Source organism: Wyeomyia smithii, chromosome 2 (genome assembly GCF_029784165.1).
Source record: "Wyeomyia smithii strain HCP4-BCI-WySm-NY-G18 chromosome 2, ASM2978416v1, whole genome shotgun sequence".
Taxonomy (NCBI): domain Eukaryota; kingdom Metazoa; phylum Arthropoda; class Insecta; order Diptera; family Culicidae; genus Wyeomyia; species Wyeomyia smithii.
Genome location: NC_073695.1, coordinates 133,769,141 through 133,786,262, shown reverse-complemented (window position 1 = coordinate 133,786,262; position 17,122 = coordinate 133,769,141). Strand labels below are relative to the sequence as shown.

At 38.4% G+C, this 17,122-nt stretch overlaps 1 protein-coding gene across 11 annotated transcripts in view; it reads left to right on the top strand.

The window, feature by feature from the left end:
• The window catches only part of LOC129724161 (protein vav), an 874,164-nt gene that overhangs the window by 418,418 nt on the left and 438,624 nt on the right, over nt 1–17,122 (top strand). For all 11 annotated transcript variants that reach the window (XR_008727880.1, XM_055678825.1, XM_055678820.1 and 8 more), the window contains one exon: nt 8,497–8,613. Coding sequence is in view for 10 of the 11 variants with exons in the window: in XM_055678825.1 (XP_055534800.1) it covers nt 8,497–8,613 (117 nt within the window). In the remaining variant the exon portion in view is untranslated. The remainder of the gene's footprint in view (nt 1–8,496; nt 8,614–17,122) is intronic.

Below are 17,122 nucleotides of genomic sequence, written 5' to 3'. Positions count from 1 at the left end.
TCTACCTGACGGATGTGTGCTGATCTATGCAGATGATTTGAAAATTTACCTCGTCGTTCGCATGTTGGACGACTGTTACCATCTACAAGACATGCTCGACAGCTTTATCAAATGGTGCCAACTAAACCATCTTGTGATTAGTATAGCGAAATGCTGTGTAATATCATATCGGCGTTTAAAAAATCCTGTTCTGTTCAATTACTCCATCGATGGAATTATTTTGAATCGAGCCGATCAAATCAGGGATTTAGGTGTTCTGTTGGATTATCAACTTACCTTCAAAATGCAATAGTAGAAAAAGCCAACCGTCAACTCGGCTTCATTTCCAAAGTTGCTGCTGACTTCACCGATCCACTATGCCTACGCGCATTGTACTGCTCTTTGGTTCGGTCCATTCTTGAATTCGCTTCCATTGTATGGTCGCTCTATGAAGAGGTGTGGATTGCCAGAATTGAATCTGTGCAGCATAAGTTTGTCCGATACGCGTTGCGAAATCTTTCCTGGATGACCCTCATGACTTGCCTTCCTATGGAGATCGATGTGCATTAATTGGCATCGGAACATTAGCCGATTGTCGGAATGCCAACCAAGCAGTTTTGGAGCTAAAATTTTACAATCTGAGATTGACGCGTTGCTTGGTCAACTTAAAATCTACGCACCTAAACGCATTCTAAGGTTCAGACAATGGCTACGACAGGAACACTGTATATGGTGACAACGACCCTATGATTGGTATAAGCAGACGATTCCAAGATGTTTACCACTTGTTTGATTTCAACGTGTCAACAAAAACCTTCCATCGGTGTATTCGTGGCAGAATGCGATATTTTATGTGTTTTACATTAGATTTTTATACAAAAAACAAGATGAGGCAGAGGGTATGCACCCTCAATAAGAGGCCGGGTATCTAGACAAAGCCGAATGGAGTCGTCTGGTTTGGTCACAGCGACAATATTCAAAGACCAATCGCAATCTGACTCTTCAATAATATCCATAGAACGCCAACGGTCGACTTCTTCTCAGACCTTAGACAGTATTCTTGGGCTCATTTTATAACGATATCGGCAAACAGGCGCAGCACTTTGGAATTCTTTCCTTATTACGATTCATTGCTCTGTTAGCGAGCACAAGTTTGCAACTCGGGTGCTATTCCAAAGACGCGCAAAAAGTCCATACCGAGTATTGAAGAAACTGTTAATTGCTCCACTACAAGGATGCAAATAACTTTTGCCTTGTTTTGGAAAGTGAACGGAACATATATTTGTTCAAGGATCGGTAAGGTCTATCCATTTTCTGAATGAAGTTCAACTGGCCTTTCCGAACAATGGACTTTTGGAAAACTTTCGGTACAATTTTTTGTTGATAATGGTGGCATTACTACCACTGTCGAGCAAAGCCTTGAAGGAGTGGCCATATACTGCGACAAAAGCGAAAGGACGATTATCGGACGGATCATTAAGGATGATGGTTCCAACCAACAACGGATCACGATAATCCTCACCATAAGCAAGTCGAAAACTGTTGTCGGCGTTTTGGAAGCAAAATTATCCTTTGGGGAGTTTTTGCCACAAAATGTTTTGGTTTCAACGTGGCTGCTATTCGAACCTTCTTCTTTCTGTTTCATTGGCCCTTTTTCGAGATGTTAATCGGTGGGTTTATCGAATAAGCAAAAAATTCTTTTTGAGAACCGAACAGTTTTCGGTAAATCGGTGTTTTGCATGCGTCAATCGATTTACCTAAAGTCATTATTTCTGCCGTGGTCCCCGTAGTTCTGTGGTTAGCGATGTCGGTCGGCTAGCTCTCCCACACGATTGCGATATCGGGTTCGATTCCCGATTAGGTCGAGAAACTTTTCGAGCTGGAAATTTTCTCGACTCAGCACTGGGGCACGATGTATCGTTGTACTTATCCTATAACATGCAAAATGTGCCGAAAACAATATCGATAACGAATTCTCTCAACTAATCTAGTTGATCGAGACCGCATTAGCCCCCAGGCTAGCGCGCGATATTGTTGTTTTTATTATTTCTGCCAGCGTACTCACTGTTTTCGAAATTACTATCTTCTAGTCCGGCCTGAGGTTCCACTTGAGCACATCGAGTTTTTCACTCGCTGTCATGGGAACCGTCATAGCACGGAATATTTTTTTCCATTTCCCGGAAATAGTCTAGGATACACTCGTTTCGCAGGCGCTGAGAAACCTTTGATTTGAGAACAGCGTCACTCCTCCACAGAAATTTGCTCGCAACCGAGCATAATTTTCAACGGAGTCCAGGAATTCATTCAGCCCTAACCCATAATTTGTCCTAACATATTTCTCGATTTCCCAATCGGAAACACGCTGAGGTCGACGATGATAATGGTAGCCTGAGCAGGATGTCATTTCGTTACCCATATGATTGGGCAAAGAAAAACGCACACTTGTCGGGCTTAGCCTTCCACTTATACGGTGTTGTGGGACCTTGAATTGAATGACTGGTAAAGCTGGTCCCGTGTTCTCAATCGGAAGTGACGGACATCGATCTTTCAGGATGTCCAGGAGTAACTTTTTCACCACGGTTTGATTCAATATGGGCGACAGTCGTGGATCAGGTACTCCTGATTCGTCTGGTTCATCGATTTTATCCGTCTCACGTCTTTCGTCCAGATCGATCTGTAGATCAATCTCGGGAACGCCAGCGGGTTTAAAATGCACCAGCGCCCGAAGTTCACTGACGGATTCACGAAGTGAGACAACTTCTTGAACCGTTGTTCTCAAAACTGAAGCAATCGTGTTCAATGAAGCAATCCCGCCCATTAGTGTCTGAGTAGCTTTCAAAAGGCTATCAGACCTCTCAGCCGCTAAAGCTCTATCCTTTTGGGATTGCTGACGTAAAAATCGAGTCTCGTCCCTTAACCTGCTCAAGACAGACCCAATATCTTCTCCTACGAACGGACCAGATCCTACAATTTGCGGAGAAATGGGTGCCCTTTGTATTGGTAGCACGTTCGTGTCCAGCAAATCTCCCAAACCTACCCCGCCTTCCCCAGTATTTTCAATTGGAGGAAGTACTGCCGACAAATCAAAATGTTCTTGATATGTAGCAGCAACTTCCGACAACAGATCCCAAATTTCCTTGTTGACCTACCCTGCTGTATATTTATGGATTATCTGGAGTCTAGACATAAGATGGAGTAACCTTGTTCGGTAAACCTCCTTGTTTGGGCATCTATAACGGAGATCTTCCTTAATGGAACTCAACTTCCCAAGGCAGATCTCCATTCCTTCAGCAGCATCCCCATGAAACACGCGCAAACATTCCATCGGAGAAGATTGTTCTTCGGCCAACAATCCCCGTCAACGACGCTGCCGTTGAACTCCAGATCGATCCGAATCAGCTGAGATGACAACATTCCGCGAGCACAACTCAAAATCTAGCTCGTCGAAATGCAAATGGTCAATACGCATCAACCAATAAGCCCTGTTGAGCTCTTCAAACACGCTTGCCATTTTCTCAATATTCTTGGAAAAAAACTCAACAGCACGAAGCATTTAAATATTGACACGGTATGAAACTTTGTGTTCATTTAGCCCACTAACGATTCTTTTTTATTTCGAGAATTTGAGCTGAATTCAAAATGTTTCGAATCGGATTACAGTTTAAAGGTTGGCAACCACCTTGACTGAGAATGACTCAAGCTTTCTACAACTCGTCTGGCCGTTCAACCAAAACCAACTCAAAATCACCGATTCGAAAAAAAAAACAAAAATAAATAAATGTAGGGTATCGAACGTCTTCGTCAGTGGTTTTCTTCGACCCCCTTTTGCATAAGATTGCTGCAGAAAAACTGCCGAAGAAAACCACTGACGAAGACGTTCGATACCCTATGAAAAAAAAAAAAAAAATAAACAATACATAAATATGGGTCATTCCATACGAAGTGACCACGAAAAAGCACAAACTTGGTCACGACCATCACAGATTTTGCTCAAAGTTGGGAGAATTATTCATCTACTGTCACTTTGGAAAAATCCCAAATTTGGTGTCGATTGGAATACCCCCCGCTCTGTGGGACCCCCCTGTTTATTGCAAAGTCACGCATTTTTTGTTCAAAATCTTTTTCTTACAATTCATAGACGAAAGATGTCCGGAAAATACTGATAGATGATTTTTGAAGACAATAAACCAAGGAATCCAGAAAAAATATAAGTTTTGACTGGAAGTGTTGCCAGATAAATGATTTTTGTATTTGAAAACTAAATTTACACTTTTCGGCAAAAGCAGCCATTTTTATTTTAAATTTGATAATTTCATCGTGTTCCTTGGAAAATTCCACATAAGAAACAACTATCATCCCGAGCTAATATGAGCCAATCTCGAGATATAACATTTTTACGAAAAAAGGTTGAAAACTTCGTAATTATTTTTTTTACAATTTATAGACGTAAGACACCCGGAAAATAGTGATTGTTGAATTTTGAAGAAAATAAACCAAGGAATCCAGGAAAAATATTATTTCTGACCGGAAGTGTTGCCAGATAGATTACTTTTTTATTTTAAAATTAAATTTGCATGTTTCGGCAAATGCAGCTAATTTTACTGCAGGTTTGATGGTTTCATCGTATTTCTTGGAAAATTTTACGTAAGAAACACTTATCTCTCCGTGGTTATATGAGCCAATCTCGAGATATAGCATTTTTACGAAAATAGTTCTGAATTTCGTAATCTCGAGGTTGGCTCATATTACCTTGAAATGATAGTTGTTTCTTATGTGAAATTTTCCAAGGAACACGATGAAATTATCAAATTTAAAATAAAAATGGCTGCATTTGCCGAAAAATGCAAATTTAATTTTAAAAAACAAAAATAATCTATCTGCCAACACTTCCGGGTATTCCAATCGACACCGAAATTGGGATTTTTCCAAAGAGACAGAGATAAATAATTCCCCCAACTTTGAACAAAATCTGTGATGGTCGTGTCCAAGTGGCATGTACACTTCGTATGGAATGACCCATATATGATACGACCGTGAACAACAGGCGGAAGAAATCTCGCCACTTGCAAAACCAAATTTCTAGCAAAAATCCGTTTGGTAGAGGTACCCCACAACTAAAAGGAAAAAAAAACATTTTCCCAAAAAAATTTTTTTTGCGCCAATTATTAGTATTGTTGTACTTCTACATACTTTCAGATTCTTGCTAAAATGCAAGTAAAATAAATAAATAAAATAAAACACTCTTCGGTTTTCCGTTTTTCCTCCTTTTTCCTGCTATGGACCTCGGCGGGTGGTGGTTTTTTCTCCTTGAGGATTAGCCGGGGTAGCGAACACTGCCAATCCGGCGAGCAAGTAAACACTGAAACTCGCACCCTCGACCGTGACACAATGGAGAAATCTTTGTTGTAAAGCGGAACAGCCTTCGCTTTCACTACACACAAACTGTAAACAAATAACAGTTGAAACGCGCACTTAAACCGGACAAAAAAAAAATAACGCGTGTACGCTTTATCACGATCGAGGCTTACCTCCTAATCCCGCGATGGCTGCCTCTGCTGCCGACCAAATTAAACCCGCCGAGACGTCGAAGTTAGTACTCAGCACACCACTTTTCTTCTGCTAGAGGGAAATTTCGGCCCATTTAACCCTAAACATTAATTCACAAATTTAACAAAAAAATTATCGAACCTACTAAACGCGACTATATAGTTCACAAACGAAGAAACGAGCGAGTTTAAACAAAGTTACGTGAACGATATTCAGCACAAGTGGTGAGAACTGTCATGGGTACACGCTCTTGCGGGAGTATCCAAATGCGGGTAATATTCACTTATACACTAGAGTGTTCTCGCAAAGAGGGATGGTGTCGTATACTTACTCTTTCGTGCGACACCGTAAAATGTAAATAACCAAATGTTTAGTTGACATATTGAACCGAGCAGTTAAGTTCCGTTACACACCCAGCTGTTTATAACTGAACTCGACCTTTCGCTACCGGCTCACTACGCAAGGTGCCTTTTCATACATCATGCAAAATGCAATGTTGCAATTTCGATATTCGTCGCTCCAGCAGGAGCCCTAGTTGGCTATACAGTTACCCATATTTATACACATAGAATCGATTAGTCGGTAATTGCATTTGCATTTGTACTCTACCAAGAAATACAAATTAAATTGAAATTGAAAAGAAAACATTATTACTAAACGTGCTCGAAGAAGTCCTATATATTTTGTTTTATTTAAGAACTAGCTGACCCGGCAAACTTCGTCCCGCCTATTTTAGTGTTTAACTTAATAATTTTAAACATTTCAAATTCATTCATTCCTTGCGATTGGATTATATCGTTTAAAAATGATTGGTTTTATCGGAATGAAAACATCCTCGACTTTTGGCTTTTGTACATGACCTCCGGATATATATTGGGTGCATTTCAGTTATTTTCGTTGTTTTCCAAAAACTGAAAGTGGTCATCTTCTAATTCAAAATGGTGTCCAGAATGGTGCTTCTCTACATCATTTTGATTACGGATATATCCATATGTAGTAGTATTCGGTTATTTTCGGCTATTTCCCAGAAGTTGGCATTTTTCAATTCAAACTGTTGTCTAAGGTCAATTTATAGCACCTTGCATCAATCTGGATCCGGTGATACTCATACTGGGTGGTATTTGGTCCTTTGGGCTATTTTTCAGGAACCGTAAGTCGCCATCTTGGATTTGAAAATGGCATTTGGAGACAATTTCTGGCCCCTGAGCGTCAAGAAACACCCATATTTGCTGTTATTCGGTCATTTTCGGCTGTTTTCTAGCTACTGTGTATCATTCTGGTTCCGAAGATACTCATATTGTATGGAAATCGGCCATTTTTGGCTGTTTTTTAGAAACCGGAAGTTGGCATCTTACAATTAATAATGGTGTCCGAGGTCAATTTTCAGCTTCATTCTCGTTCCAGAAATACTCGTATTGGATGGTATTTGGTCACCTTAGGCTGTTTCCGGACACCTGAATTCGCCATCTTACAATTCAAAATGTTGTCTGAGGTCGATGTGTGGCTTCAGTGCATCATAACAATCCCGAAAATTTGGTCATTTTCGGCTGTTTTTCAGAAACCGGAAGTCGCCATCTTGGATTTCAAAATGGCATTTGTAAACAATTTCTGGTCTCTGAATGTCAATCTGGTTGAAGAAACACTCATATTGGATGGTATTTGGTCATTTTCGGCTGTTTTCCAGACACCGGAAGTCGCCATCTTACAATTCAAAATGTTGTTTGAGATCAATTTGTGGCTTTAGTGCGTCATAACAATTCCGGAAATACCCATATTGGGTGGTATTTGGTCATTTGTCGCTGTTTTTCAGAAACCGGAAGTCGCCATCTTGGATTTCAAAACGGCATTTGTAAACAATTTGTGGCCTCTGAGCGTCAATCTGGTTAAAGAAATACCCATATTGGGTGGTATTTGGTCATTTCCAGACACCGGAAGTCGCCCTCTTACAATTCAAAATGTTGTCTGAAGTCGATTTGTGGCTTCAGTGCATCATAACAATCCCCGAAATACCCATATTGGGTGGTATTTGGTCATCTGTCGCTATTTTTCTGAAACCGGAAGTCGCCATCTTCAATTCGAAATGTTGTCTGAGGTCGATTTGTGGCTTCAGTGCATCATAACAATTCCGGAAATACCCATGTTGGGTGGTATTTGGTCATTTGTCGCTATTTTTCTGAAACGGGAAGTCGCCATCTTGAATTTCGAAATGGTATTTGGAGACATGCCCGAAGACGAAAGGGTGTCGAAACATTATGGACAAGTTTGTTACACCTTAAAACATTCACCTCCCAAATTTGGTTATATTCGCTTGATTGGTTCTCGAGCTGTGCGTAATTTGAGTTTCATTTGTATGGGACCCCTCCCTTATAGAAGAGAGAGGGGTGTCAAACCATTATGGATATATTTGTTACCCCTAAAAACATTCACATGCCAAATTTGGTTCCATTTGCTTGGTTTGTTTTCGAGATGTGCATGAATTTGTGTTTCATTTGTATGGGACCCCTCCCTTCCAGAAGAGGGAGGTGTCTCGAATCACCTTAGTCACCTTTCTCGGCCCCTAAAACCCCTGTATACAAAATTTCACGTTGATCGGTCCAGTAGTTTCCAAGCCTATATGGAACAGACAGACAGACAGATAGACAGACAAACAGACAGACAGAGCTGCATTTTTATATGTATAGATGAAAGTGTATTTGTAATTTACGGAACGTCACTTCGATCAAACAAACGGTTCTGGCTTTAAAAACATTTGTAATCATCAAAATTGTTTTAAAAAAACTCTTCCACGAATTAGATGTAATTTGAAAAAATACTACCTTCGTGCAAAGTTTCAGCTAAAATATTGATTTTTTTGTCAATTAAATTAAAAACCAAAATTGGGACATTTCTATGGAGCTGCTCATAAGCTTAAATTTCTAACTGCTTCTTTTCATACAAACATATATCTAAGTGTGTTTTTTTACGTTTTAGTCTCATGATGACTTTCGTGGCCTCGAACGTGCCAAAGAAGCCATGGTCGATGTGGCACAATACTCCAATGAAGTTAAACGTGACTCGGAGCATCTAGTAGTGATACAGAAAGTTAAGGTAAGTGATATTGTGCTCTATTGATTCATAGCATAGCATAGCATATGATAGATAACAACACCAAATTATTAAGCAAGAACCTGAGAACAGTGATGTGGAATGTGGATTCAATTAACCCCGTTTTTGTTGGTTTACTGGTTTTGTCAAATCAGATAAATGTTCTACTAGTTTTTGAAATGGACGGATCCGGGTGCACGGGGATTTTCATACGAGCAAGTGCACAAAAATATTGCATTGCATTCATTTTCTCAACATTTTTGGCGTTTTTTCCACTTATGCTCGAAACGAGTTGCCTATAATATTGCAATAAAACTAAATATTGTATAAAAACACGAAATTTACATTGTAGAAGTGTGAAGCAGCTTCAAAGTGTACATTATACGAAGCAAATATTTACTTGAAATGACGATCGATATTTGCTTGCCGTGTAATATCAAATTGTTTGCCTAAATTTTTTGTCAAAAATATATGCTGTCAGTAAACGGAAAATAAAGAAATATTGTCTAAGTCTAAAGTCTTTTTTGCTTATGAGTTTACTACTAAGCGGACAGTTGCTTGATTTTTTCTTTGTTTATTGACAAAAAAATTTGAAACCTGTGAATTTGATAAAAAAAAATTGAAACCCGTAAATCAATGCGACCAGAAACAAATTAATTAATAAAACTCAGTCAGTGTAACTTGAGTCATGGCCGCGATTTCTCATCAATTACGTAGGCATTCAAATGCTCTATCTCCTGCCTGCTAAACACTCAGCTTTATCTTCAACAAACTTAAAGTATTGGACTCTTAGTTTCTAATGAAATGTAGCAAGAGCTGGAATCGGTGATCGGTGATCTTGAAATCAGACACCAGCGATCTTAACTCGTAAAGACCCGGGACGAAACTTGTTTTTAGAAAATGCTCGTGCTCAGCACTGGAACGGCCGATTTGGGAAAATTTGGAATTTTATTCAAAGGGAATTGTTGCTCTAAGTTTTGGTAAAGGTGCCACCTCACTGGACCCCTTCCCGTGTTTGTGAGACGCAAATATGTCTGTGTTTTTTTTCTAAATTTTCAAACAGATTGAGCTAACACAATCATGTCAGGTGGATGAAATATGTTATGTAAGAGTGAATTTTGGAGTTTCCAAATTATTTCAGTACAAATTCACAAAACTACGTATTTTTATAAAAAATCAAAACATCAGTTTTCATAAGAACTCGTACTTTAGTGAATTCAAACTCGTTTTTCTCTAAATCTGTGCATGCTAGAATGAATCTTTCAGCATCTTTGGATTCAGAAGACGTTACTCTAGAAAAATAGAACATGAAAATTGAAGAGCCAAGTTGAAACCTACTGTGGGAGACTGAGAAAATCAGGTTTCCGTGCAAATACGTACTTAAGTGAATTTGAACTCGTTTTTTTTTTCAAAATATTTGCATGCTAAAATAAATATTTCATCGCGTATTGATTCAAGAGACCTCACTTCAAAAATGTAGAGCTTAAAATTTGAAGAACGATTCTCTTATTTGAATTTTTATGAAAATACGTAGTTTTATGATTTGGTACTGAAATAATTTAGAAACTCCAAAATTCACTCTTACATACCATATTTCATCTACCTGACATGATTTGATACTTAGCGCAAATTGATACGTATGAAAATTCCCAGTGTTAGCTCAATTTGTTTGAAAAATTAGAAGAAAACACAGACATATTTGCGTCTCACGAAAACAAGGAGGGGTCCAGAGAAGTGGCATTTTAACCAAAACTTAGAACAACTATTCCCCTTGAATAAAATTCCAACTTTTCCCAAATCGGCCGTTCCAGTGCTGAGCATGAGCATTTTCAAAAAACAAGTTCCGTCCCGGGTCTTTACGGGTTAAGCAATGTTTTACAGAAGGGAATTACACTATTTGGGCTTAACGAAAAATTGTCAGTAGATCTGAGGCGATTGTTTGACGGCATAAAAACCCTGAAACCAACTTTTCTGCTAACATTTGCATTCTGCTAACACAATCCGTTTTTCATGCGACATGATGAAATTGTAAACGATTGTTTGATAACTTTTATTAATCAACTTTATTTGAAATCTCATTTTTGCTAAGAATTTTTTTCCATTCCCGGTACCCGGGAATTCCCGGGAAATGAAATTTTTCATTCCCGTTTCCCGGGAAATCCATTCCCGGGAATATTGCAAATCCTAGTCGGGTGGAAGCTACCTCTCCATGGTGCCTTTCAACCCATTCGGATACATCCGGGATCAGTCGGTGTGTCCATCTACCCGTCATGGAATTGGTGCACTCCCGCTGCCACTTGGCCACTGTGTTTCGTATACAACTCGTGTAGCGTAAACCGAAGCACTCTATGCTTTCTTGACAATGGCATCATTATGATAGGCATCATGCCAGCCAGGACATATATTGCGTTATCCGACACTGTGCGATACGCGCTCGCGACTCTTAGGCACTTGAGGCTATAGGTACTTTCCAGCTTACCTCGGTATCTATTAGTACCTATTGCTTTGGACTATACCGGCCCGCCATACCTCAGTATGGACAAAGTTGCGCTGGCTAGAAGTCTTTGCTTGCTGCCATACACTACGGAGCTATTGGACATCATGCGAGATAATGCCGTGATATTCATTGAAGCCTTTTTACAGGCATACTCGACAAGGCCCCCGAAGGTTAGCTTGTCGTCCACCAGCAGCTCCAGGGAGCGCTTAGAGGCGATGATGCAATCCCCGACGCTGTTCAACGTCTGCTGCTTTGATTTGCGGCGATCGGAATCAAAGGTTTTAAAATCAAGAATAACACAGTGCAACAATTTTTTTTGCCTTGGCTTCTATGTATGATTTTTTGATGAAGTTTGATGCAAAACCAAATTTCCCCGAGTTTGAACATATTTCAACTTAAGGGGCAACAATGGCGCAATTTTGAATTTTTGAGAAATCGGAAATTTTCGATGTTTTTTCGACGCCATTTTGTTTCAAAGCCAAATATCAAGCTTTTTCTCTCAGTTGGCCAGAGGTTCACTTCAAGTTTTTTAGTGTAATTGTTTAAAAAAGTTTACGTTTTATCTTAATTTGAATTTAAAATCGGACGAATCAAAGTATAAAGTGAAATTGTACGAAGTATTAAAGTGATCCATTGTGATTGGAATGCGTAGTAGGGCGTGGAAAGATAGTGTTTTATTCGCAAAATATTGCTGCCAAAATCAGTACGACTTAAGCTGCCTTGCAGAACGGACGCATTTTACCAAAAGCTCGAGGCTTAGTCTCAGACTACCGAGGGATATTCGAAATTTTCCGCTTTCAACAGGTAATCTTTTTAAAAAAGTTCCTGTTGCATCGCAAAGTATTGAATTTGTTTTTAACGTTTCACACATTAAACACTAATGTGTGAATTTGTGTTGACAAAATTTGTGTAAAGTGAAATTGAAAAGTGAAGAAGTCTTTGCTTGCTGCCATACACTACGGAGCTATTGGACATCATGCGAGATAATGCCGTGATATTCATTGAAGCCTTTTTACAGGCATACTCGACAAGGCCCCCGAAGGTTAGCTTGTCGTCCACCAGCAGCTCCAGGGAGCGCTTAGAGGCGATGATGCAATCCCCGACGCTGTTCAACGTCTGCTGCTTTGATTTGCGGCGATCGGAATCAAAGGTTTTAAAATCAAGAATAACACAGTGCAACAATTTTTTTTGCCTTGGCTTCTATGTATGATTTTTTGATGAAGTTTGATGCAAAACCAAATTTCCCCGAGTTTGAACATATTTCAACTTAAGGGGCAACAATGGCGCAATTTTGAATTTTTGAGAAATCGGAAATTTTCGATGTTTTTTCGACGCCATTTTTTTTCAAAGCCAAATATCAAAATTCTAAGAGTTTGTCCACATATTAGCATCTTCTTATCCATCTTCCAAAGAAAACAGATCTTAAATCAGACAAAAACTAAGCTCAAAACGGTGATTCCACGAAAACGGTTTTAGCACGGTTTTAGTATATTTCACAAAGCAAAATATTATCGAGTATGTCTGAGCAATAATGGTAATACGCTAATATCTGAAAGTGGTAGTCAAAATATATCTTATATTGAGTAAAAAAGTTTCAGAAATCTGATCTACGTAAAATGTCAGCAACATTTCGATTTTGCCCCATTTTCCCTACAATACTAAAATAGGTTTATCTCGGCGTTAAATTAACTTATTTGAAATCTGTTTAATGTAATATCAAGAGTGCAGGTGATACTCAAAGATACAATAACAATTTGTTTTCACATGATCCTCTCCTTTTAGCGAAAAGGGGGTCGCATTTGGCTTTATCGAAGACGCGATAATTCTGTCTCATAGCTGTAGCGAGATTTTTATATTTGAACCAGTCCTGGCCAAATATGCAACCCCTCTCTCCGCAAAAGGGGGAGGATCAAGAAAACACAAATTGTTATTGTAACTTTGAGTATCGATTACACTCTTGATATTACATTAAACAGATTTCAAATAAGCTGATCTAACGTCGAGATGAACCTATTTTAGTATTGTAGGGGAATTGGGGCCAAATTGACATGTTGCTGATATTTTACGTAGATCAGACACCTACCAATCGATTCCTGAGATTTTTTTACTCAATATAAGACATAATTTGACTACCACTCTTAGATATTATCGCATTACCATTAAGGTTACAGGTTACTACGCTGATCGCGCGGTGTACGTTGAATATTTTAAAACTCAGCTTGGAAAATAGGTTCAATTGATGGGTTAACACTGATGCTCACCTATTTTCACTGCTGGTCTTGGATCGAAAATCGGTAGTTGCGAACACTGATCACTTCAAATCAAAGTCCTTTCATTCCTCTTTACAGAAAAGTGCTATTTGTAGTACTTTACATAACGAATTTTAGAATAATACATCCAGAATTGCTGAATTGCTTGAATAATACATCCAGAATTGCTAAAATTTCAACTTTTCTGAAAACTGTTCTGCCCCTTGGTGACCAAGGGGTCAACAAATTTAATCAAACAAAAAAAGCATTATCATTTCTTCTCTTTTTCTAATAACTAGGGTAGGGAACGGCTTAAGCAGTAGCGCCTATTTTAATCAGTCGAAGAAAACAGGCCTCTAATTCCTGCATTTTTATCAATATCGACAATTACAATGATGGAAACGAAAACTTTGATTGTCTAGCTGTCTAACGAATATAAGAAATACCGTTAATCATAAAGAAATCTGTGAACAATTACAATTGAAACAAATCGACCTATATTGCAGCTATTCAGGAGCCGCTTCGGATGCTGAAAAAAACGTCTGCAAAACAGATGGAAACCGCTTTAAATAGGTTCGGGGTGATTGGAATAGTGTCCCTCGATTGGTAACTTTGATGATGATTGGTAAAGTTTGCTAACTTAGTTTTACAATCTGAAAACAAGTTCTGACAGTGAATACGATAGCGAACAGATTGATATACTACTGTTTGAGTTTTACCCAACACATTTCGAGTATTTCGTCTGAATACACAGATGGTTCCTAAAGCTGCTTAGAATATGTTCCCTACCCTATATACATTTGTGTGAAATTTGAAAGACCTTGTGCACCTAGTGGCCGAGTTTCAGCGAGAATTGCTCATTTACGCTGTTATTATATCTGTTTGAAAATAATTTTGCCAGCACTGATGCAAAACAATAATTGTGGAGAAGGAAAGTTCTGAGCACCTTCGCCGACAAGCTTTTTCTCTCAGTTGGCCAGAGATTCACTCCAAGTTTTTTAGTGTAATTGTTTAAAAAAGTTTACGTTTTATCTTAATTTGAATTTAAAATCGGACGAATCAAAGTATAAAGTGAAATTGTACGAAGTATTAAAGTGATCCATTGTGATTGGAATGCGTAGTAGGGCGTGGAAAGATAGTGTTTTATTCGCAAAATATTGCTGCCAAAATCAGTACGACTTAAGCTGCCTTGCAGAACGGACGCATTTTACCAAAAGCTCGAGGCTTAGTCTCAGACTACCGAGGGATATTCGAAATTTTCCGCTTTCAACAGGTAATCTTTTTAAAAAAGTTCCTGTTGCATCGCAAAGTATTGAATTTGTTTTTAACGTTTCACACATTAAACACTAATGTGTGAATTTGTGTTGACAAAATTTGTGTAAAGTGAAATTGAAAAGTGAATAAGTCTTTGCTTGCTGCCATACACTACGGAGCTATTGGACATCATGCGAGATAATGCCGTGATATTCATTGAAGCCTTTTTACAGGCATACTCGACAAGGCCCCCGAAGGTTAGCTTGTCGTCCACCAGCAGCTCCAGGGAGCGCTTAGAGGCGATGATGCAATCCCCGACGCTGTTCAACGTCTGCTGCTTTGATTTGCGGCGATCGGAATCAAAGGTTTTAAAATCAAGAATAACACAGTGCAACAATTTTTTTTGCCTTGGCTTCTATGTATGATTTTTTGATGAAGTTTGATGCAAAACCAAATTTCCCCGAGTTTGAACATATTTCAACTTAAGGGGCAACAATGGCGCAATTTTGAATTTTTGAGAAATCGGAAATTTTCGATGTTTTTTCGACGCCATTTTGTTTCAAAGCCAAATATCAAAATTCTAAGAGTTTGTCCACATATTAGCATCTTCTTATCCATCTTCCAAAGAAAACAGATCTTAAATCGGACAAAAACTAAGCTCAAAACGGTGATTCCACGAAAACGGTTTTACCATGGTTTTAGTATATTTCACAAAGCAAAATATTATCGAGTATGTCTGAGCAATAATGGTAATACGCTAATATCTGAAAGTGGTAGTCAAAATATATCTTATATTGAGTAAAAAAGTTTCAGAAATCTGATCTACGTAAAATGCCAGCAACATTTCGATTTTGCCCCATTTTCCCTACAATACTAAAATAGGTTTATCTCGGCGTTAAATTAACTTATTTGAAATCTGTTTAATGTAATATCAAGAGTGCAAGTGATACTCAAAGATACAATAACAATTTGTTTTCACATGATCCTCTCCTTTTAGCGAAAAGGGGGTCGCATTTGGCTTTATCGAAGACGCGATAATTCTGTCTCATAGCTGTAGCGAGATTTTTATGTTTGAACCAGTCCTGGCCAAATATGCAACCCCTCTCTCCGCAAAAGGGGGAGGATCAAGAAAACACAAATTGTTATTGTAACTTTGAGTATCGATTACACTCTTGATATTACATTAAACAGATTTCAAATAAGCTGATCTAACGTCGAGATGAACCTATTTTAGTATTGTAGGGGAATTGGGGCCAAATTGACATGTTGCTGATATTTTACGTAGATCAGACACCTACCAATCGATTCCTGAGATTTTTTTACTCAATATAAGACATAATTTGACTACCACTCTTAGATATTATCGCATTACCATTAATGCTCAGACATACTCGATATTATTTTGCTTTTGTGAAATATACTGAAACCATGCCAAAACCGTAGAATCACCGTTTTGAGCTCAGTTTTTATCCGATTTAAGATCTGTTTTTTTTTAAGATGGGTAAGAAGATGCTAATATGTAGACAAACTTTTAAAATTCTGATATTTGGCTTTCAAACAAAATGGCGTCGAGAAAACATCGAAAATTTCCGATTTCTCAAAAATTCAAAATGGTGCGTGTCATTGAAACAATCATTGAATTTCTTTTCTTTCTTCTCTTTTCGAATTGTTGATTACATAACACAGCAAAAGTAGAGACTGTAGTATAGAGAGGTATGACGTCTGCTTTAAAGTTGTAGTTAATATTTTTGTCTCTCTGAAAAAATATACACTTTAAAATATTTTTTTTTTTTGAAAAAGAGGCAAAAGCAAAATGCAAAATTATCTTCTGGTTTTATCTATTATCACCCGGGGGGTTAATGAAAACATAGAGAACTAATCTTTTGCAAGAAGATGCTCTGCATTATGAAGAACCATCATGCAAAAAAATAACGCTCTAGAACAGCGGTTCTCAACCTGGGGTACGCGTACCCCTGGGGGTACTCGAAAGCCTTCAGGGGGTACGCGAAGGAGAAGTCAGTAATGGCGGACCAAGCAATTTTTATTTATAAAACTTCATTTATTGTTCAATCTTGCTCTAAAAACATGACTGTAGCAATCAAACAAACCTTAGTTCAATTTGAAACCTGAACTGCTTTGAGACTGCCACAACATGATCTACCAGTATTTTTTACCAGTCTGCGAGAATGTTCCAAGCCAGAGGGTACAATCGTTATGAAAAATATCGCCAAGGGGTACGCGGACAAAAAAAGGTTGAGAACCGCTGCTCTAGGACATCATTTACCCCCGGACGTTAATAGGTAAAACCTGACGATAATAGAGTCGATGCCTATCTAAGAAAGCTCTTTTTTTAAATCTATTTTGTTTCAAAAAAACTACAAAAGATTACCAAAACAATGCAACCAAAGAAAATGTTATAGAGTATATATTTGTTTCGGAAAGACAAAATTGTTATCTAAAACTTTATCGAAGGCATCATACCGATCAAACAAATCGTTCTGGCCCTAAAAAT